The sequence below is a fragment of the Oryzias latipes genome, chromosome 22, assembly GCF_002234675.1.
Source record: "Oryzias latipes chromosome 22, ASM223467v1".
NCBI lineage: Eukaryota > Metazoa > Chordata > Actinopteri > Beloniformes > Adrianichthyidae > Oryzias > Oryzias latipes.
In genome coordinates, this window is record NC_019880.2 from 1321705 (window position 1) to 1344298 (window position 22594).

The 22594-nt window shown below is 49.0% G+C and overlaps 1 protein-coding gene across 5 annotated transcripts; it reads left to right on the plus strand.

The window, feature by feature from the left end:
• Positions 1-1736: 1736 nt before the first annotated feature.
• On the plus strand, positions 1737-22432 carry map4k5 (mitogen-activated protein kinase kinase kinase kinase 5). Of its 5 annotated transcripts, XM_023951637.1 has the most exons (36): positions 1737-2055; positions 2346-2565; positions 5546-5603; positions 7813-7903; positions 9462-9526; positions 9598-9653; positions 9735-9782; positions 10160-10202; positions 10273-10345; positions 10474-10605; positions 10776-10838; positions 10920-11001; positions 11191-11310; positions 11532-11610; positions 13548-13606; positions 13681-13745; positions 13995-14033; positions 14178-14222; positions 14305-14347; positions 14417-14627; positions 14710-14733; positions 14807-14886; positions 15261-15302; positions 15386-15470; positions 15538-15617; positions 15740-15800; positions 16148-16150; positions 16287-16401; positions 16707-16765; positions 17175-17278; positions 17383-17560; positions 17642-17710; positions 18778-18870; positions 19631-19701; positions 20315-20370; positions 21725-22432. In XM_023951637.1, exons 2-36 carry the CDS (start codon positions 2458-2460, stop codon positions 21810-21812), a joined length of 2688 nt encoding a protein of 895 aa, XP_023807405.1. In that variant the 5' UTR covers positions 1737-2055; positions 2346-2457; the 3' UTR covers positions 21813-22432. The 5 variants fall into 5 exon arrangements, with proteins under 5 accessions (XP_023807405.1, XP_023807406.1, XP_023807408.1 ...); XM_023951638.1 differs by lacking the exon at positions 16148-16150; XM_023951640.1 differs by lacking the exon at positions 13995-14033 and having other exon boundaries at positions 1738-2055.
• Positions 22433-22594: the final 162 nt, after the last annotated feature.

Sequence of the window (22594 nt, forward strand, 5' to 3'; positions counted from 1 at the left end):
CAGAGAACACCAGCATAAATGAGATGCGGATCTCAGATGGCCTAAAGTCCACAGAGCAAAGACACAGTTTCTGAAGAAAAAAATAGTTTCAGAGCAAGAACAGCTCGGAACTCTTTACCACTAATTTGAACGTAAAAATATTCAATTTGTGTTTTTTAAAAATAACTGAGGTCACATTTTGGAGCTGCGTATTTTAAATGAGGTTTTTGTCTGAGTAAAATTTGCATGAACGACATCTTTGGATTGTGTGATTGACCGAAAGCATAAAGGTTGGGGGAGCAGGGAACTCCTTTTTTTATATCTAAATGTGAATTTCATGAGTTTACATGATGTATCTGCAGGATTGCCATCAAATGGCGTTGATGTTTTTATGAATGTATGACTTGTTTCTTTTAAAGGATCCCCGTCAGCTGCTGAGCACAGCTGACGGGGATCCTATAAACAGTAAACGGAAAAAAAGCCACACAAAAAACAAAGTTTTGAGCAAACTAATGATCACATTTTTCAGAAAGAAATAGTCAAACGAAAGCACGTTAAAGTAATAGACTAAAAGTTTGTGGTTTGCCACCTTTTCCGCCAACGACAAAAAACACCACAAACAGGAAGAGACAAGCTCTGAGACATCATGAAAGTCTGCTAAACCCTACTGAGCGTGTCACAAATGCACATTTGAAACATCATGACATGGAAACACAAATGACATGTAAAGTAATAACATCTGATTGCATTTGTTCTTTTTGGGCTGCAGATTCCAAGACTCCTGCAGACAGACGTGGATGTTTCAGACCAAACGTGACATTTCACTGCTTTGTTGCTGCATGACGATGAAATTATTTGACAAATTTAGAAGAAAACTCAGCAGATGTCTGAATTCACATCTATAGTAGAACGTTCTAGAGTAGAACTGTTGTTTTTCTGACGTCAGGCCAGGGATGTCCAAGCTTTTTGCAAAGAGGACCGAATTTGATGATATGAAAATGTTTGGGGGCCAACCAGTGCACATTCTTTGTACTATTTTAACAATGTTAGATGCAAACAAACATTTTTTTTCTTTTTGCCACAACATACATTTCTTCACACGTTAAATGACTGTGGATTCCTGGGTTTTTCACACCTTTCATTCTCAGTTAGCTTGTTGCAGACAGCATGTCTTGTCTGGATATTGTCCAGCCAACCATGTGTTTGGGGGGTTCAAATCCCACCGATGACGGCCACTGTGTCCGTCAGAGTTAATTCCAGGTTTTTTTAAATTGTTAAAAAAAGTAGATGGATTGGATGTTCGTTCCTAAATATCACTAGGTGCTACTCGGACACATCATCAGTGATAAACCCGAGTAGTGGGGTCATTTCTAGGATGTCCTGTGGTGAAAACTGATTATTGTTGTTATTATTTTTAATTTAACCTTTATTTTACCAAGAGAGACCTGGGCTGAAAGGCGCCATCACAGTAAAAACATACAGATAAAACAATAAATTAGAAATAAAAGTGAAAATGAATGCTACAACAATGAATAAAAGCTTAAATCACGAGTTGTACAGTCAGGTCAAGAGTGACGTGATTTTTTTTTTTTTTTAAAGCTATAAAAAACTTTCCTGATTGGATTGTTATTAAAGTGTAATTTATCTAGAGGTAGGAATACGTCTGCGTTATTTCAGGTTTCTTGTTTTCCCAGTGAAGTTGGGGATGTCGGAGGCACCGTGAACGCAGCACGAGGGTCCTGCGCAGGCGCCGCCGCAGATCATCAGCAGCAGCAGCACACTGTTGCTTTTACTTCAGAGGACCCGTTCTTCCTGTGAGCTCGCGGGACTTATGTCACCCGCGCGGGCTGGAGCTGAGCCGATCTGTGGAAGCGGACGAACATGACTTTGGTGGCCGCTAGCGTCCGTGCTGCTGAGGGAGGCGCAGCGAGCGGCAGCCCGCTGAACTTTTAACTCTTCTTTTACATTCTTATCAACTAAAGAGTTTTGTTTTATTTGACGTTGCGTCGCAGCCAAAGAGCCAAAGTTTACTTTTAAGGAGAAATGTTTGTATTTTTCTGCTGCGTTTCGATGAAGGTAAGCAGTTTCGAGCTACGTTAACGTTCGCACGTTAAGCTAGCACGCTAAGCCCTGGGGGATACGGCTATTTGCTGGGATGAGCACTTTTACGTTCTGGGGTTGTCGGGGGTTAAAGCGAGCTTTTATGACGTTGTTGTTACATTTTAAGGACATTTATGTATTGAAGTTGTTAGTGAGAAGAAAGATCACTTTAAAAAAAAAACTTTAACATTTTAAACTTTTAGGGTAAATAAAATAATCGACGTGGGGCTGCTGCTCGTACTCTGAAACTTTCCTCTCTGCTTCAGGACATGGAGCTCGGACTCGCGCCGTGTGCGTAGCGTCGATCTCCTCTAACCAGCCCCCACCTCCGTTCATCAAGCTAACTAAATGTGAAGGAGCCGCTCGGTTGGACCCATCATGGACATCTTCCCCCGGCCAAGCGGCGAGATTCAGAGGAGGAACCCGCAGCAGGACTTCGAGCTCATCCAGCGGGTGGGAAGCGGCACGTACGGAGACGTGTGTAAGGTAGGCAGGGGTCCCGGGACCTTCCAGTCCCAGCGGGAGGGGGCTCGACACCTCCTTTAAGTCACTCTAAGTCTCAAATATGTCGCAACTACATAGGACAGTGACTACTGTTCGCCCAGGAATTAGTCAGAGCACTGATGCGTTCAAGTTAAGGTCGAAGCTGGAAAAACTTTTTTTTTTGTCGAATCATTTTTTTTGCGGATGAAAAACCTTCAGCCTTTAGTTAATTCTGTAAATAATATATATTTTAACCCTAACCCTAGAACATTTTTATCAACAAACAAAAGTGGTTTAAAAATTAGAAGAAGAAAAAACAGTTTAGTGAAGATAAAATAAATCAGTTTTCATCTGAAAGTTGTAGCTATATAATTTTTTTTAAAGACAAAAAAAAGTTGTTTTTTACTCTGGAGTGTTTGGATTTACCTGTACGAGATAAATTGTTCTGCAGGTGAGCTAAGGTCCAATCAAAGCAATCACCCTTTCAAAATAAAAGAGTGTGAAAAACAAACTGAAGATGATGGAACAGAAAGTAACCAAATGAAATGAAGGTAACAGAGCAAATACGCATCAGATATTACCCCCCCTTCTCAGGGGCAGCGGCACCATCACACGCCTTCATCCTGGATGAGGTGAGGAAGAGGAGAGCCGGCGCAGCTACAGAGGAGCTGCTGTCAGGCGGACTCAGGAGGTTCTCTGGAGTTCAGACTGAAAGTAACAGAACCTAACGTGCTGCGGGGTTTGCAGCTCTTCTACCTGCAGTTGGTTACGTGGATCAGGTGTGTCTAGCCAATCAGAAGCTGCAGGTGCTGTTTGAAAGGAAACAGGATGGCGGCCCCCCGTTACCGGTCCCGATCCAAAACTAGACGGTTTAACCCTCGTTCTGGACTCTGCTGTCTGTTTCTCAGTGACATCATCACTGAGCCCGTTGTCTGCTCATCGGATTTGTTGACATGTAACCGGAATAATCGGATTATGTTAGGAATACTCCACGCTAATTTCTCCTGGAAAACCAAAATTTTCCTGAAGTGGATCCACCTTGATGTGATGTGATTCAATTTTAAATCTGCAATGTGAAGATGAAGCGCTGGAGACTGAAGTCACATGACTCCACAGAGGGGGGGCTGCGTTGCCAAGGTGACAGCGGTTTCTTCTTCATGGAGTAACAATGGAAAACAGCATCCAGCTTTTGTTTTGAAAGTAGTTTAGGTGCAAATTAGCAAAGCTAACGCTGCGACCCTCTACAGTGCCGTGTTTATGGGTGTGTGTGCGTTCGTGTGTGTTTGCATTTGTGTGTGTGTGTGTGTGTGTGTGTGCGCGTGCGTTTGTGTGTGCGTCTTTATCTTTGTTTTTTGATTTGTCCGCATAAATCGGGACAGTTTGCTCATAACAAACTGTCGATATGCTGCTCTCTGCCCGGCCCCCGGACCATTGAAAACCGTGGTTCAGCTGATCAGCCGTGCCCCCCCCCACACACACACACAGAGCCTCTGTGGCCGGCCCCCACCCCCAGACGGGGCGCCGTGGAATGCTGCGCCTGGTATTCTCTAAGCTTCCAGGCTGCAGAGGCTGAAACTGGATCCAGCCGCTGTCCAGACACGCCTTTCACTCGGGATGTGTTCAGGGCTGCGTGGACGGCAGAAGCGCACTCGACACTTGACTTCACGGCACAGTTGTTCTTTTAGGACCTGGGGGGGGCTCACATGACAGCTGAATTGAGTGAAGGCAGAGTTAAACTTATTACTTTTTCATCTGTTTCATCTGCACGGCTTCAGCGCCGTCGCCGGGCCTGCAGGAGAGCGATTCTCCTCTTCGCTCAGAGGAGTCTGGTTCTACAGAAACCCGACAGCCGCTCAAGTTTTTCTCGTTCATTGAATTTTCCCACCTTCAGGTGTGTGCCAACAAAGAAAGCTCCATTAGCGTTGCAGAGAAGGTTCAATGATCCGTCTCGTCTGCTGAACCGCATTCACGAGTCGCTTCAACTTCTCCTTTCCTGCTGTGCTCGTGGGCATGGCCCCCATGGCGGCTGCAGGAAGTCTGAGGTTGGGAGCCGCGGCCGCATCGGCAGCAGAACTGCGCCGTTTCAAAACAGACTAACGGTGGAGGAAGGGTCGGTGTGTCTAAAGCTCCATGTGGGCTCGTGAAGACCAAACGGCGCTGGAGGGGTTGGTGGCGGTTCACGGCTGATTTAGCTGCTCATCCCGCCACTCGCCTCCACGGGATTAGGCCGCCTTGACCTGGATTTAGGAGACGGCTCAGCCTACTTTCACAGCAGTGGAGGTTCCTGTCGATGTGAACTTTGATGTGAACACGCAGAACATGACCTCAGCGCATGAAGATCAGCGTTCAGACATCCCAAACATTTCGCCGCTGCTGCTGATGACTTCAAGAAGAATTTGGTTTAACCAGAAGAGTTCCTGGTCTGAGACCAGATTTGGTTGCAAAGCTTTGAACATCTTCCCAAATCCCAGTTTTTGAGCTCCAGGAACCATCCGAGAGGCTTAAGGACATTTAGAGCTCAATGTTTCAGTTTATTCATTTATCTGGACAAATACAGGCAAAGATGTTTGCACCAGATTGTATCTTAATAGCTAATTTCCATCTCCTTCACTCTTCATCTTTATTCAGTGTTTTTTTTCATTAAGGAGAAAACGGGAACAAACAGTTTCAGCAGATCTAAAGTGATTGACTTCTTTTCATTTTGGTTTGAATGATCTGTGGATTCTCCTTCAGAGCTTCACTCCTGATTTTTGTCTAGTCTGACCGGATTAATCTCTGGATCAAAGCAAACATTTGGTCTCTAATCCTCTTAAAGCGGATCTAGTCTCACGGTTCGCTCCAGAACCTCATGAGGGACTCCAACGTTTAGCATTCACCCCCCCCCCCCCCCGTCGGATTTTTCTTTGCTTTTATCGCCATTTTTGTTTTTTTAGCAGCTTCACCGGTTTCTGTGGATCTCCTGAAGTTTTTTTTTGTCTTTCAGGCTCGAAACATTCAAACGGGAGAACTGGCTGCTGTGAAGATCATCAAGCTGGAAGCAGGTAAGGGTCCTCCTCCCCCCTACCACGGGGGGGCCTGTCCGGGTGGTGACCCACTGACAGGGTCGGTGTGATCCAGATTAGTGAGATTATCAAAGGCTCTGTAGTGGCAGCATGGGGGGGGGGGGTGCCTGATGGTCCATTACAGCACTGATGGATGGGTCAGCACAGAATGGGGGGGGGGTCTTTGCCTCGTTTCCAGCAGAAACCTGCAGTCTGGGCAAAGAGCTGGACTTCCATCCACCTGGGGGAGAAGCCCCGCCCAAACCTTCAGGAAGTTCTTTGTTTTGATCTGGATGCTCAACATGCTGTGAATCTGGGGGGGGGGCTAATAGTTTAGTCAAATCTAATACAATCTGGTTTTCAAGTTCTATTAAGCCCCTCCCTCAGTTACAGAGTGGGACGAGGTTCACGTTCAGCAGCGCATTCATTCTGCTGAAAAACACCCCGGGGGGGGTTGTGTTTTCTGCTGCTGAAGTGCAGAACCTCCAGGAGAACCTGGATCAAAACCAGTTCAGAGATGAAGTTTTGAGTCATCAACCCCTCCTCCCCCCCCCTCCTCGAACCATTGGCCTGTTGTGTCAATATTAAAATATTTTGTCCAGAATCTGACCTAAATCTGGATTGGATGATTAAACGAGTGCGTTTACATGGCAGCTGAAGATCATAATACCCTTTAGGGTTGGAGCTAACGTGGATGAAACGGTTTTAAAAGGCTGCAGCTGCAGAAATCTGTGTTTACAGTCATTTTAGGAAACGGCTGTTCAGTTCTGCTGGTTCTACAGGTAGGAAAGCTGACCTGAACTCTGAACGCCATAAGGAGGAAGGGTCAGGGACGGCGTGTGTTCAGAGTAGATCTAAAGGATCACTCATCTGGGATTCAAACGTCTTCAAAAACCAGAAATCTGCTGCTGGGTTCTTCTGTTCTCAAATATTAGTTTCCATCCTCTGTTTGTTTGGATCGACTTTGTTCCAGATGTTGACGTGCGGTTGCCCGGGTAACGCTCCCTTCAGCTCTTCTAGGTTCTATTAATATAAATGTAAAGTGGATGTTTGTTGAAGTAGTTCTGTACAGAGAAGAAGAACAGAATCATGTCTAATATAGTGGTTCCCCCTGCCGCTTTGGCGGGAAAACCCAGGTAAAGACTCTGCACCCCCCCCCCCCCCTGCTGTGCCTCAGGTGAACTTCCTCAGGAGGGGGCGGAGCTCTCAAACCGGTTGGACCTGGTAAAGTGACACAGGTGTGAGACAGAAGCAGCTGGATGGTTGAACTGATAAGAAACCTTAGCAGCTCTCAGACGCATGGATGTTAGTCTGCAAAGTCTGATAAACATGCCGTGTTTTGAGGGGTGGGGGGTTGTTTAGCTTTAAAGGTGGTACAGCAGAAAAAGGGTTTTTATCATCCATGGCTTTAACAAACAGCTATGACACAAGAGACCTTTATTCTGAAAGGTTTGGAGTCGGTAGAAGGCCACAGTCTGTCCAGAGGCTGCTTCAGCAGGAATCACAGATCAAAATAATCTTTTTAGGGTCAAAGGTCAGATCTTCTGTTTGGGATAAATGCTGGAGATGGAAGCTAAACTGTTGGAGAATTACGGCACGTGCAGGAATTCCACCAACCCCCCCCCCCCCCCCCCCCCCCCCCCCCCCCCCCCCATTAACGGATGGAGTGTTGGAGTTGCTACTGAAAAACCCGACATTTTCTTCATCCAGAGGGAAGGTCAGAAGCTGCCGGCTTCTCGTGGAGCAGAAGTGACTCCCTGGAGAGAAATCTGGCCGTAAATTCCGTCTCGGTGCTGCTTTTCTGGTCTGTAGCTCCGCCCACCACAACTGCCTGCGAGTGCGCTAAGCAACGGTTGTCTGGCAGCTCTGAACCTCCCTCCCCTCCCGGTAATGTCTTCCAGGACTCGGCACAATTGGGAGCAGCTGGCTTAGCGTATTCCACAGTTTGGACTAGTTGGAGCGATGTGTTTTAGGGAAGCGGCTCCACGCACACGTCAAAGTACACGCTGTTCCCGCCGAGGCAGACGGCCCAGCAGCCTCCGACCTTCGGCTTTCTCTAATAAACTCGTCAAACCTCCAGACTTTGATTCCAGATGTCATTTTAGCTTCAGCTTCTTCCAAACTGCAGATGTTGGTGAAGAAGGACGTGTGAGGGATTAAAAAAGCTCCCTTTCTGAGTGAAAACCTTTGATTTCTCTGCTGTTTCCAGGGGACGACTTCTCCATCATAGAGCAGGAGATCTTCATGGTGAAGGAATGCAAGCATCACAACATTGTGGCTTACTTTGGGAGCTACCTTAGGTAAGAAGCTCTGACATTCAGCTTGGCGACTGTGAGCTCAGGTTACTTCTGTCTGGGTTCAAACATGTAAGGCGCTGCTGTTTGAAACTCTCACCGTGGATCTAATTACTCGCCACGCCGGCGCTGAAAGCGTGACTCAAACTGGCTGGACGGGTGTGGGTTCTGCCTCAGATCAGAGGCAGGTCGGGAGTCTTCCAGCTGGTTTAACTGGAGTTTGAGCCTCTGATCTGCTTTATGTGCTGTTGGTTCAGAGCGGTGCATACCTGTGCGCAGCAGGTGTTCCACAGCAGGGCGGGGCTTGGACGACGAGTCAAAGATGCCTAAAATGATTGACAGGAGGGTAAGAAAGACGGGGGTTAATGAAGTTGGAGAATGATTTATAAAGTAGGAAGGGTTAGGATTACAAAAAGAGGCAACAAGTTCCCGGAGGCTTATTGTTATTATTTGTCATCTTTGTCGTTTGGATCACTCTTCTCCTGCCCCGCCCACAGCTGCAGAAAGCGCGCCCCCCCCCCCTGCTTGTTGTTGCATCACCAACAAAAGTCTCAGTTGATAAAAGTGTAAATGTTAAGTCCAAAAGATGGAAATGAATTCTGAGGATTTGATTCACCAGAAACATTTGACTGGACCCCTGATCTGATGCTGGTTCTGTTCCACGAAACGCCGTAACCTGCGTGAAACGCGCTAAAGAAACGGCAGCAGAAGCACAGATTTGTTCCATCACTTGAAGATCTTCTGCGTCGTGAGGAACGTCTCAAACTCTGACCAAACCTCAGCAGAAGAGAACCATCCCTGAGACAGAAATGATCCTAAAATGCAGAAAGTTTGGCCTGTTGGTTTGCTGTAAACTTACATTTCAAAAAAACATTTTGATGGGAATTCTTGTTTGTTGTTCTCGATTCCTTTTTTTGGGTTTGATCCCTTTGGAGCTTTGTGATCATTTGGTCTCATTCCATGGACCTGCTGTGTTGGTTCTGGTTCTGGTTCAGCTTGTTTTCATTGCGGGACTCGAGACTAAAGGTTTGATAATAGAATGAACTATTTTGAGCATTTCTAGAGTATTCTATCTACACCGACTCAGTGGTAGAGTGTCCACCCAGAGACTGGGGGGTCTCGGGTTCAAATCCATGGTCGGCTCACACCAAAGACTCTGACAACGGGACCGAACGCCTCCCCACTTGACACTCGGCGTTGACGCTGGATTGGGGGTTTGAACCACCAACCAGTTTCTGAGTGCAGCTTTGTCTGCAGCTCATGAGGGGAGGGGCCAAATGCTGAGAACAAATGTCACCACGCAGAACTTGAAACTTTTAAGAAAACATGAGCAGAAGATCTGAATCAGAGGAAGCCTCTGAGACCCAGAATAAGAGGAGTATAGGATTCGGTTCTGGATGAGGACCGGATCAGAACACCTGCTGCCAGGTGCAGGTTGGGATCCAAACATTTCCATCCTTTTGGTCCAGGCCGTTTTTTTTTATTGTTCAGAATCCATATTTAGCATTTCATTTGTATTTTAGGAAGGCTGTAGGTCTCACTGCGTTTTCCGGTTTGTTTCCAGCCGGGACAAACTGTGGATCTGCATGGAGTACTGCAGCGGAGGATCCCTGCAGGACATCTATCACGGTGAGTTCCTCTCTGCCGAAGCACAACTCTGACGCGCACAGAAACCCAACCGGTGATGGGTGTCGTTTCAGTGACCGGACCGCTGTCCGAACCTCAGATTGCCTACGTCTGCAGAGAGACGCTGCAGGTAGGATCAGGAGGAACCGCGTCGTGGTTGAGCACCAGCGTTCGCACTTCCTGACTCCAACCGTTTTCATTTCCTCTCCAGGGTTTGGCATATTTGCACAGCAAGGGCAAGATGCATCGAGACATCAAGGTACCCGTTTGTCTCTTTGAGTTCTGTCCAGAACCACATGCAGACTCAGAGGATCAGTTTTCCAGCAGGTCCTTACCTGATGTTTGTGGTGAAGTAGCTAAGGTGTGAGGTCAGGAAACGCTATGAAACGCAGAGTGGCTCCTCATGGAAGTGTGGAGTCGCCGCTTTCCCTTAAGGCTGGATCGGGTTATCAGAGAGGTCAGGCCCGGACCCGCTATCTGCTCTCGCCTCTGAGCAGCCAGCGCTTCCTGTTTCCTGTGCTCTCACTGCAGGATGCTACCAGAGCGACCGTCAGAAACCGAGAAGCCTCGAGTCTGATTAGTACGAACAGATGTGGAGTCTGACAGCAGACGTCACAAAGGTGTTTTTGTTTTCAGGGAGCAAACATACTTCTGACAGACAACGGAGACGTGAAGTTAGGTGAGATTCTCTTCTCCTGCGCTTCCTCCTGCTGTTTGTGCGTCACATCATCGGAAAATCTTTGTTGCAGCCGACTTTGGAGTTGCAGCCAAGATTACCGCCACGATCGCCAAGAGGAAGTCCTTCATTGGGACGCCATACTGGTGAGTGTGAGGCATAGAAACGAGTTCTTCTCCTAAAAGACGCCACTTAACTGTGGGACAGATGAGCTCGTCTGCCTCCTGCAGAGACGGCAGCTGAAACGCTCTGACTCTGCTCTGACTCGGTTTAGGATGGCTCCAGAGGTGGCGGCCGTGGAGAAGAACGGCGGTTACAACCAGCTGTGCGACATCTGGGCGGTTGGCATCACGTCCATCGAGCTGGCTGAGCTGCAGCCTCCCATGTTCGACCTGCATCCTATGAGGTGTGAGACGCCTGAGGGGGGGTTTCCCCACGCCGTTTCTCCCCGCTTCCTGCTTTTGTTTCCTTGAATGCCTCGTGAGGCCGTATGCTGACTCCTGAGCTGTCCTGCCTTAGAAAAATCGATTTTTGGGATTAAGAAAAGCTCAACTATCGTGTCTTTGTCCCATCCAGAGCCTTGTTTCTGATGTCCAAGAGCGGCTTTCAGCCTCCAAAGTTAAAAGACAAAAATAGCTGGTGAGTGTCTGAGAATAATCTGATTCCTCTGAGGAATGCAGAGATTTATTATCGCACAAACACAATTCTGCTGTTTTCCAGGTCGACCGCTTTCCACAACTTTGTCAAAATGTCTCTAACAAAGAGCCCAAAGAGGCGGCCCACTGCAGAAAAACTGCTAACGGTAAGAAATCCGCTTTAGGAGAGGAAAACAGTCCTAATCCTATTTGTTGGGTTTTGTTCTTTGGATGCATTTTAGAACGGATCTCCATAAACCCAAAGAAAAGGAAATCCAAGCGTTCTGCTGGAGCTCAGTCAAAGGCTGACGCGTCTCCGAGGCTCAGGTTGATCGCTTTCTCTCGTGTTCCTGCAGCACGTGTTTGTGGCTCAGACCGGCCTGAGCAGGAGGCTCGCCGTGGACCTCCTGGACTCCATGAACAACCCTGACAACCACCGCCGGCCTTACAGCGAGGCGGACGACGACGAGTTCGAGGTGACGTCTGACCTCACTTTGGGTGTCGATAAAGATAAAAAGGATTGAACGAAGATGGCCACATGTCTGTGACGAGACCAGAGCCGACAATTCGAAACTGAATTTAATGAGCAGACGTCTAGATGTGTTAAGGTTTAGGAGGAAACGACCCCCCCCCCCGCGCCCCAGAGAGCAGATGATTCAGCAGATAAAGTCTGATCTTTTTGCTTTGGTCCTTTCAGCCTCTGTCTGAGGTCAGACACACCATCCGCTCCACCCACAAGCACGCCCGCGCCGAGAGGACGCGCTCAGAGCTGGACTGTAAGTCACCACATCCCTTCTCTGTGATTGGCCGGACAGGCTGCCTGATGCCCCGCCCCCTGCCACTCGGCCTCTTGGTGTGAATGTGTGATTGTGGTTTCCTGTGACGCTGGTGGTCTTCAGTGAGGTTTGTGAGCTGAAGCTGAACCTGGATTCTGTCACTTTCCCACAATTCAGTTGGAGCCTTTCTGCAGGACTTAGCAGTTCTGTTTGGTTTTTCTCTAACATGTGAAGCAAACAGAGGATCACGGAGAAAAACCGCGTTCTAGCTCCACTGCAGCTCAGTGAGTCGTTCCACGCCGTCGCTTCCTTCGAGAACGTCGGCCCGCCGTCTGCCTCCAGCGCGATCTCAGCCGGAAATGTTTTCATGGAAATCTGCCTCACTTCAGCAGAAACGTGTCTGTGTTAACCAGAAGCCCATTAGGAGGATAAATTATGGGCTGGATTCCTGGAGCGGTAAATCCTGCAGATGTGTTTATGCCGGAGCTCAAAGACGGCGAGTTTCCTGTGATTTATTGATCATTCCTGGACTCGGACGGTTCTGCTCATGTCCGATCCGTTTGGGGATGGAAGCTCCACAGCAGCATGAATGTGAACCAACAGGACTATTGTCATGGAAGCGCTTTGTTTTTTTTTCCTTGTTGTATAGCGGAGCGACTCTTTCTGAATTAGTCGCAGTCTGATGACATCATGGCGCAGAATTCTGTTGTCAGCTTTTATCACGGCCTGAAAAGGAGCTGTAACAGTTTTTCTATGTCAAATTAAACCAAAGCAGTTTTCTGTAACGACATTTTGTTAAAAGTTAAAAAGCAAACAGGAGAGACGACGAAGTGAAAAAGTCCCCAGAAATCTGGATGAAGAGCTGCGTCTGCGTCTCTACCGAGGCTGTTTTCATGTTTAAAAGCCAGAACGTTTGGAATATGAGTTCATTCTGTAACGATGATGGAAGCAGCGTGTTTATGTGGAAGAGTTGTGCAGGATCACTGACTCTATCTGAGAACTGGACTGAGTGTGACGCCGTCATCCAGAGACGGTGGTTTACGTCCTGCTCTCACCAAGGGAAGTCAGTTCAGTCGCCATGTTGGAACCAGACGATGTCAGTCAGGAGGGAGATTGTTGGAAGGCCACGCCCCTACCGGGCCACACGAAATCTGTCAAACGCTTTGGACGTTCTTCCCCCGGTTTTTTTTATTGAGGCATCTGATTGGTCAGTTTTTACTCCAGAAATAATACCCTGAAAAAAATTTGGATTATCAAGAAGATGTTAAAAAAAGGTATCAGATCCAGAATGTTTATTCTGACCAATAGGACTGATTACAGCAAGTTATTCCTCTATAGACGTCTTTGGTTGTGTCTGAATTCCTTACTCACTCTATAGAGCGTTCTCCGTTTTCTAGTACTGTCTGAATCTACAATTCCAAAATCCAGAGCCCTAGAAATTTCCCAGAAGTCTCTAGATTCACTAGATTGTTGAATATAGACCACAATGCATTGCGTCAGAACAAATGTATATAAATGTATTTTTTTAATAAACCATCAATGTTTTTATCTTCAGAAGACAGTGGATCATAAATACGCTCATATTATTCAGGTTTTAACTTTGTGAAATCGATGACGTCGATTTCACAAAGTTAGTTTGTGTGGTTTCTGAAATGCTTTTAAAATTCAGGGCACTATATAGTTTTTAGTAGTTAGGGTTTAGGGCGGGAATTCAGACACAGCCTTTGGGAAATTTTCAGGGAACTTCCTGATTGGAACGCCAGGAGGGAGGGGCCACTCAGTCCTGTTCTCACATACAGTCAATGATGAGGTCAGCACATAAGTCTGGTGGTCCTGCGGTGACCACAGAGGCTTTGTGCTTTCCGCCGGCGCCCTCTAGTGTCAAAGTCGGTAAACGCAGCAACAAAAGCTGAACAGGTTGTTTTTTCCCTCCACAGTCGACAAGCTGAAGTTCAAACCGCCTCTTCAGAAGGAGACGGAGGCTCACTCTGAAATGGTAAACACGCCTTTCAGACACGTCTGACTTCCTGTTTGTGTATTCATGACTTTGGTTTGGCTAAATTTCCACAGGATATGAATAAAGATGACTTCACTTCACCCTGGAGCCCCTTTGCAGAGGGAGGAATAACAACCAGGTAGTCAGTGGAAAACTGTTGCCATGGCAACAACTACTTCCCTCCTGTATGTTTCCCTGCCTAGAGCATCAGTCAGGAATCAGGGACTCGTGCTTCCGCCTGCTGTGTTAACCGGCTTATGCTTAACCGTCTGTGTTTGTAGAAGAGCACGCTCTTCCTGTCTGCGCTTTGAAATGTTGCTGCCGTTTTCTCACCTGTTCATTTTATGTTTCCCCCTCTCACCTGTCTGCGCCTCACTGTCCCTCAAAGGAGTCTTCTCCAAAGCGTTGAGGACGAGTTGTTCCAACGGTAACACTAACACTGTTGCTGCCTGATTGTCCAGCCCGCTCTGATCGCCTGTAGTCTTAAACCAGTAGATTAGTCCTTTACTGCTGTGGTGTAGTGGAGAGCAGGGACTTCTGTCCTGAACTGTTTCCTGCTTCTGTCCTGCAGCGGACACGTCACTCACCTGGAAGATGCTTTTGAAGAAGTAGGCCTGTAAGTCCACGATGCATGTTTTTCCAACCTGACGTTCATTCCTTCAGTTAAAGTCCTTCTCTAAAAACCATCTGGATCTCAGGTCCACCATGAAGCCGACTGTTCCCCCTCCTCGCCCCCCAAAGGTGAGCACACCTGCAGTCCGCTTCGCCTTCTGTAGCTCTGCAGCAAACTGAACTGTGAACCCCCTCCAGCCGCCGCTCTGCAGCTCGTCCGAGGAGCTCGGGCTCAGCGAGGACGGATCCCAGACCATCCGGAGGTTCCCCAATTCAGACAACGGGCCGAGCCAGGCGGTCCGCAGACAGAGCACCCCCGAGCAGGGCAACAAGGGGGGGCAGCAGGCCTCAGACCTTCTATCAGCCAGCGTCAGCAGCCCTGGTCTCCTGTCGCACGCCTCTGACCCCGGTGAGCCTCTTTATTTCTGGGGTGTGAGCTTATCCCCCCCCCCAGATGGTTCTGTAAATGACAGATTATTGTGTTTTTCAAGCTCCCAGTAAATGTGAGTGTAAAGGTAAGAGCAGCTGACTGCAGGGCTGCACCTCCGCCTCTGCCGCCACGTCCTGACCCTTCACCTCTCCCCACAGAGAACGACTCAGACGAGAGCGGCAGCAGCCCCAAGCCCCCGTCCAGCCAGCAGCACCGCAGGGAGCGGAAGGATTTCCCCGTGAGTCCGAACACGCCAGACCGTCCAAAAGCTGGTTCCTCCCGTCCGCCCTACATTTGATCTGAAACATGACTCATCAAACGTCCCATCAGCTGTCAAACAGCTGGGGGGGGACTGTTCTCTGCATTGGACCCCGGGGGAGCGGCGAGCTGCAGCCACGCTGCGGTTCGACCCCCCCCCTAAACCTCAATGTCAAACATTTGGGATGACCTGGCTGTGGATTTGAACCCATGACCTACCAGTCTCAGAGCAGATGCTTTACCACTAGGCCACTCCATGTTCAAGCTGAACATTTAGTACCCCGTCCCCCCCCCCCGTCAGTCCATAGTTGAGGTTGTTTATTCTGAAGTTTGACAGGTTCTGCTTCTTCTCAGAAACCCGCCATCAACGGCCTGCCCCCCACCCCCAAAGTGCTGGTGAGTCTGACCCCCCCCCCCCCCCCCCCCATTTGAGCTGCGTGGTGTCTGGGTTTGGACGTACGTCTGCTGTCTCTCTGCAGATGGGAGCCTGCTTCACCAAAGTGTTTGACGGCTGTCCGCTCAAGATCAACTGCGCCACGTCCTGGATCCATCCGGACACCAAAGGTGGGTCCAGGCGGGACGGGCCGGCCCGTCCAGCCGCAGAAACTCACGGGCTCTGCGCTATTTTCAGATCAGTACCTGATCTTCGGGACGGAGGACGGGATCTACACCCTGAACCTGAACGAGCTGCACGAGGCCACCATGGAGCAGGTAACCTCCTGAGACGCTGGATGATCTAACGGAGGAGCTGCGGCGCTGGCGTCTCATCAGAGGCTCCGCCCCTGAGCGGCACCGTGAACCGTCTGATGGAAGGTCTGTCTTTGTTTCTGCAGCTTTTTCCACGGAGGTGCACGTGGCTTTACATCATCAACAACAACCTGATGTCTCTGTCAGGTGAGTGGCGGCCGTCTCTCCGCTTCCCGTCTGCGTGAGCGCGCTCCGAAGCGGCTGGCGGGCTTAGGAGCGGGTTTCTGTGCGGGACGCCGGCTTTGTGCTCCGGACAGAAACGCTATCAGCGTTCAGAAAACTTCATCTGAAACCAAACTGTCTGGTTTGCTGCTCCAGAGAGCCTCTCCTTTTCTCAGTTTAACGGAGGAGGATGGGATTACCGAGCGTGACGCAGACTTTCGGTTTTACCTCTCCAAAGACTTAACCTCTGTTCTCTTCTCCTCTTCCCTTGGACTCTGTCCATCCTCCTCTCGCCTGGCTTGATTTGATATTCTACTAACTGGCTTCATCAGAAGGTAATCATGCTTCATCACACACCTGTTTTTACCTGCGTTCACGTCTAACCTCCTGCTTTGAGAACTGCTTCCAGAGCAAAATCACCAGAAAGGATTTTTCCTGCCGAGCTAAAGACGCCGCTGTCTTCTCCTGCAGGACGGACCTTCCAGCTGTACTCCCACAACCTCATCGGCCTGTTCGAGCAGCTCAGGAAGCCCGGCCTGGCGGCTCAGTTTCAGACGCACCGCTTCCCAGACAAGATCCTGCCCAGGTGGGGTTTGGGACGACCTTTAACCCCAACTCTGTCGCACTTTAGAGATGAACTCATGGAATCCAGGAATCCTTTTCATGTTATCTTTGACAGATTTAGGGTCAAAATTCCTCATTTTATTAATGAAAGTTCCAGCTTTGTTCAGTCAAAATCACTTTTCTACAGTAACAGATTTCTATTAAATGACAGTTTTGATCATTTTGTAACCAAACTGCATAAATTCTGTTTAAAGTTTAGAGCAAAACCTGAACTTTCTGCTTTTTCTTGATTTTCAAAAATCGTTTGGATCTTTTTTGCTTTTTCAGGCGATTTGCTTTAACAACCAAGATCCCGGAGACGAAGGGGTGCCACAAGTGCTGCATCGGTGAGTCCCCCCCCCGCCGTTTCCTCTTTTCCGCCACAGACGGAAGAGCTGCCGGCTCTTCCCGTTTCCTGCTGCTTCGTTTACAAACAATGTTCCTGCGTGAACACGCTTCTCGTTTGCCCCCCGCCCCCATGTCGGGCTCCAACTGGAGCCCGACATGGGGGAGACGGATCACCTGGAGCTCCAACTGGAGCTTCAGGTGATCCGTCTGAACCGAACCAGCTACATGAGTTCAATCTGCTCCTGAGATGAAAACATACATCAGACAGAGTCTGAAATGATGAAGCTCTTTGACCTCTCCCCCCCCCCCCCTCCTCCTCCTCTTCCTCTTCCCCCTCCTCCTCCTCTTCCTCCTCTTCCCCCTCCTCCTCCTCCTCTTCCCCCTCCTCCTCCTCCTCCTCTCTCTCAGTGAGGAACCCGTACACCAGCCATAAGTACCTGTGCGGCGCCCTCCAGTCGGGGATCGTGCTGCTGCAGTGGTACGAGCCCATGCAGAGGTTCATGCTCGTCAAGGTCAGTCGCTCCACACCAGCAGGACTCCCTGCCGGGTCCAAACCCAAAACGAGAAACGGCTCGGTTGTCTGCGCACGGACTCACTGGCCCGTCTGTTTCTGCAGAACTTTGACTTCCCCCTGCCCAGCCCGCTCAAGGTGTTTGAGCTGCTGGTGGTCCCGGAGCACGAGTACCCCCTGGTGTGCGTCTCCATCAGCCAGGGCACAGAACCGGGTCAGGTGGTCCACTTCAAGACCATCAACCTGAACTCTGGCTCGTCCTGGTTCACGGACATCGGAACCAGTGAGTTTTTCCCCCTTCTCCTCATGAGCGATGCATTCTGGGACGTTTGAGTCTGACAGCAGGACCTTTTTCTCCACGCAGCTGATCAGCAGGTGGATACGGTCCACGTCACTCAGTTGGAGAGAGACACGGTTCTGGTGTGTCTGGACAGTAAGTTCCGTCTGATTTTAGACTGAGAACGGGTTTTAGTGAGCGGTTCTGAAGAGACATCGTTTCATACAAACCAAAAATGAAAAAACTCTTCAGTGTGTGAGAAACCTGGGCGTTATTTTTGACTTAAGGATGAAAACAGGATTTCATCATCTTAAAGTCACTGCCAGACTCCGCCCATTTCTCTCCCTTGCATGCCTTTATTAGATTAAGGTAATGCCCTGCTCTCTGGTCCGCCCATAAAAAGGATATCAAACCTTCAACTGCTGCTGATGAGGACCAGGGGGCGGGGCACATTGACATTTGTGTTTTTAATGTTATAAATGTGCCGAGCAGACAGATGACAGCTGAAGGCCTCTTGTGTTGGACATATTTAACTGTTACAACAGGGGTTATGAATCTACTGACACAATAGGTGTATATTTGAATAAACCCCTTTTGTAAATTATATTAATTATGTTTTCAACAGTTTTTGTTGGAGGGGACGGAAAATGAAAGGAGGGAAGAAGAGAGAGGGATATTTGGGGGGGGGGCAGGAGAGTAAATCATAAAGCAACAACCTGTTTAGAATCATTTATAATCACAGGGAGCCGTTAAAGTGTCTCAGCGGAAAATTATTTCATTCAAACATTATTTAATTTTCTTATTTGATATTTAAATTATTTATGTTCTGTTTTTACTTATTGGAATTGTAGTGATCTGTTTATTTATTTACCTTTTTAGTTTTTTACATCAATTTTTACTTTTATGTATTTTCTTCTTCTTTCATTTGAGTTTTAACTGCAGTGTTTCCCCCAGAGACCCCCCCCCTCCACATCATCGATGACCCTTCTCAGTGAATGTGGTCACTGAAGGGGGGGGGGGGTCTCCCGGATCTGGCTCCTTGCTTTATGAGGGGGGGGGTCCTGAGGCATCAAGCCAGTGTTGTGTTGTGTTTTTTTGTTGCATTTTACAGCTTTTAAAAAAAGTTGTAAAGATTTCAGACTTTCCTAACTTTAGCCAAGAAAGTGCTCTAAAAGTAAAGTGTTGGGTTTTGGCTTCACCACCTTCACTCCTTCGTTCTTCAGAAAACTTGAAGATCGTCAATCTTCAGGGGAGACTGAAGTCCAACAAGAAGCTGGCCTCTGAACTCAGCTTCAACTTCAGCATCGAGTCCGTCGGTGAGTCCACGCCGTCCATCACAGTCGGATCCTCCTTAAAGAAACCCGTGTTTGCTCGAATGCGTGCAGCTCTGAGCACGCCTGATCTGGACTGGAACAAACCGGTTCTTGGTCTGGAATCCATGCATAAAAACCAAAGCCTCTTTCCATGCTGGAAAAATGCAAACGTTCCTCTGTTTACAAAAGACTTCACCTTCATCTTCTGCTGCTGAAGGAGCAGGTTTGACCTCCATGTGGAAGCCTTTGTTGAAGGTCGTGACCTCCACATCTGGATCCACATGTGCAGAACTGGTCTCTCCAGTCTCTTCTTCTCTGGGACATTTTCATGGAGTCAGCAGCCGTTTGGTTTCAACGGCGTTCCCAGAAGAACCAAAGACTGAAGCAAACCGAACATGTGGAAGACTTGCTGTTCCATCAGCTGCTCATGTGGGGGCGCTGTTGGCGGAAAGAAGTCGTCTCCTGACTCTCATCCATGAAGAAGCTCCTGCATCTCCTCACTGCTCCACCGTCATGTTGTCTTCTTCTGTCTGGGGTTCGGATTTTTACATAAACGCCGTTTTCTGATGGTCAGAGCCGGTCACATGACGGGCTGCTGTCAGGTTCTGATCTTCCTTCTGGTTTCCTTCAGTCGCTCCTGAAAGCCAGAGATCCTGAAGCCAACGTTTCAGCTTTTCCTGGCTTTCAGATGTTGGCGGTGGGACACAGTATGGTGGGTTTTGAGTGTTTCCGCCAGCGTTTCATGGCTCCCTTTCCTCTGCAGTGTGCCTGCAGGACAGCGTCTTGGTCTTCTGGAAACACGGCATGCAGGGCAAGAGCTTCCGGTCCAACGAGGTAAGACGGCTTTGAGACCTTCTTCTTCTGCACGGCGGTTCTTCACCGCTTCTCTGGTTTTTCAGGATTTTACATTCAGGTAATTTGCAGAGAAGCTGCAGAAACTGTCAGTTTGTTTCTGATCCAAAAGACTGAGACCTGATCTGGGTAGAGCCCCCGCCCCGCCCCGAAAGCTCAGATGAGGATTTTGAAGCCCTCATGTAAAATTCATGCTCTGTCATAAATGAGCCCGTCACAGTCGCAGAGCCCCCCCCATCAATAATTCAGCCCCCCCGCCTCGTTCACGGCTCTCCTCGTAGAGCGAGGACTCCGGGGGGGTCAGGCTCCACCTGAGACCTTGTTGTCTTTAGGCGTGATCAGATCTCCCCGGGGGGCTCACACCTCGCAGGTGTCACCCCCCCCTCCAGCTGTCAGCAAGTGTTCATGACATGACCTCATGTTTTACACGGCTACAGGCTTCTCCACGGCAACAAAATCCTCCCCCAGCCCTGAAAAAACCCGAGCCGCTCCTCCAGCGCCGAAACCAAAGACCGGCTCAGAATTCAACACGCCGGTGTCCTCCACGGCGCCGCTCTGGGATTGTGGGTTAAACGCCCTGATGTTTGTTTTCCAGGTGACCCAGGAGATCTGTGACCCGAGCAGAGTCTTCCGCCTCCTGGGATCCGACAGGTTGGTGCCGACGTTTGCCGCGTTTTCCCTGAGAAAGATCCAGAGTGGAAAATGAATTAACAAAAAAAACTGCATGCAGAAGTTCAGACGAGCAGAACCGGGTTCTGTTTGTCTGAGTAAACATCCCTGTTGGCATGGTTACTCTGACAGGACACGCCCCCTCAGCATCCAGTCATGGCGGATCAGGTAAAAACCGCTTCCATCACGCCTCAGAAGAGGTGATGAGCAGAACATCCTCACAGGGATCATAGAGTTCTCCTACAGAAAATAATCCCCCCCTAGAACCGGGTTTTGGACCGAGTTTCACAGAGAGGATGAAGGGGATCACGTAGTTTCTCCGGTCTGCCTTTTGACCCGTTAGCTTTTTCAACATGATGACGCGTTCAAGAACAAAACAAACTTTCAGTTTCGTCTTTTCACATCTTCAGCTCCTTCGCTAAACTTCAGGATGGTTTTCTGGAGAAGCTCCAGAAGTTCTTTCACGTTTGAGTCCATTGAACGGATCCAGCGTTGGCCGGACGCTGGACCAGCAGCTCACGGCGGCTGCAGTGAAGACCCATCATTCTGGTGCCGCCTCCGGCACCAGAATGATCCGTCTCCGTGCCGCCGAGCCCGCCATGTTTTATTCACCGGTGCCGCCAGCCGGGTGTGAGTTTCTCTGCCCGACTCTGAAATTTCATCTGATGGAACGGACCGGATAGGATGCGGTTCTGCTGCCGTCCCGTCATCCCGGGGACGGATTCCATCTGAAAGTGAAGGTGACTCGCTCCACCGCCGGCGCCCGCTGCTAGGACACTTCCCTCCCCTTCCCGCTCTCAGATTTTCTTCCCGCTCGTTCAGTCATCCCCCGCATAACCACCAGTGAGATGGACCGGACGTCACATGACCCGGCTGTTTGGTTTTCAGCCGTTTGAATCCTTTGTTGTAAATGTACAAATAAGCTAAAAAGACGGTTTAAGGGCAGGATGGGACGGTCACATGTCAAAGAGCCACGCCCTCATTTTTACTCCTGACGGCACGCGTGTCCATCACAGCAGCACCACTTCCTTCCTGTGACGGACCGTTGTCGTCCAGTTAATCCACTGAGTTGCACAGGAAGCCCGAACCATGACTCCTCCACCACCGTTCCTCTTGATTTTCTCTGCAGCTGTCTAGCGCGTCTGCAGGACAGTTGGTTACAGAGCCACGGGGAGTTGAACGTCGTTCTCAGCGAATCATCTGAGATGGTTGATCTGTGTGATGGAGAAGCTTTCATGTTGTCATAGTAACCTGCAGAATCGTTGCAGACGGAGGTTCTTGGTCCTCTGGTGCCGTCACAGCCTCACCGCTGACTCCCTCTCCTGTTTGTTCACAGGGTGGTTGTTTTGGAGAGCCGGCCGACCGACAACCCCACCGCCCACAGCAACCTCTACATCTTAGCTGGACACGAGAACAGTTACTGATCCGCTCCGCACGGTGGAGGACCGCCGGAGCTCCAGCTTTGGGAGACCAGCCCACATGTGGAGTACGAAGCTATTGACGCGTTACTGGGAGCTTTTGTTTCAGGATGGGAGAGGAGCGCCGGCGGGAACCACATCTCGCTGGAGGGTTCGGCATCTTCTCCGCCGCGCAGGTGACCGACCTCTGCAGACGTTTTCCTTAAAAGTGCCATTAATCCGTCTGGGATTGAGTTCGGAACGGCGGGAGAACACCTGTAACACGTAGCGTGTCCGTAGACTCCAGGGGAGATTTTAAAACCCGACTAATGAGCTCACGGAGCTGCCCAAGAGCATTGTGGGTAATTTAAACAATATTTATTAACTCATCTTTGGTCGGAGGGAGTCCTGGATGTTTCTGCCGTGTAATTTTGCTTCTCCTGTCTGCTGCTTTTTTACGAACGTGGATCTATTGTACATGCCCCGCCCCCTACCTTTATAGAACATTTAATTCTTTGCACCATTTAAGCACTTTTGTACATTTTTTTAATTTAAAATGAAATGATAAAATGAGGGACGATGCTCGGTTTTTATTAACATCCCTGCAAATGTTTTGTAATTAAAAGCTTTTAACTTGAAAAACCCTGTCTCATTGTTATGGTGTGTGTGTGGGGGGGGGTCCTCAGAGGGGAAACAGCTTCCCTAAAGTTGTTTTCAAAGAGGCTGTAATGACATCAGAGCTAAGGTAAACATCACCTAAGGGGGGCGGGGCGGTTTCTAAGGATTTTAAAGGAAGCAGAAATGTGTGA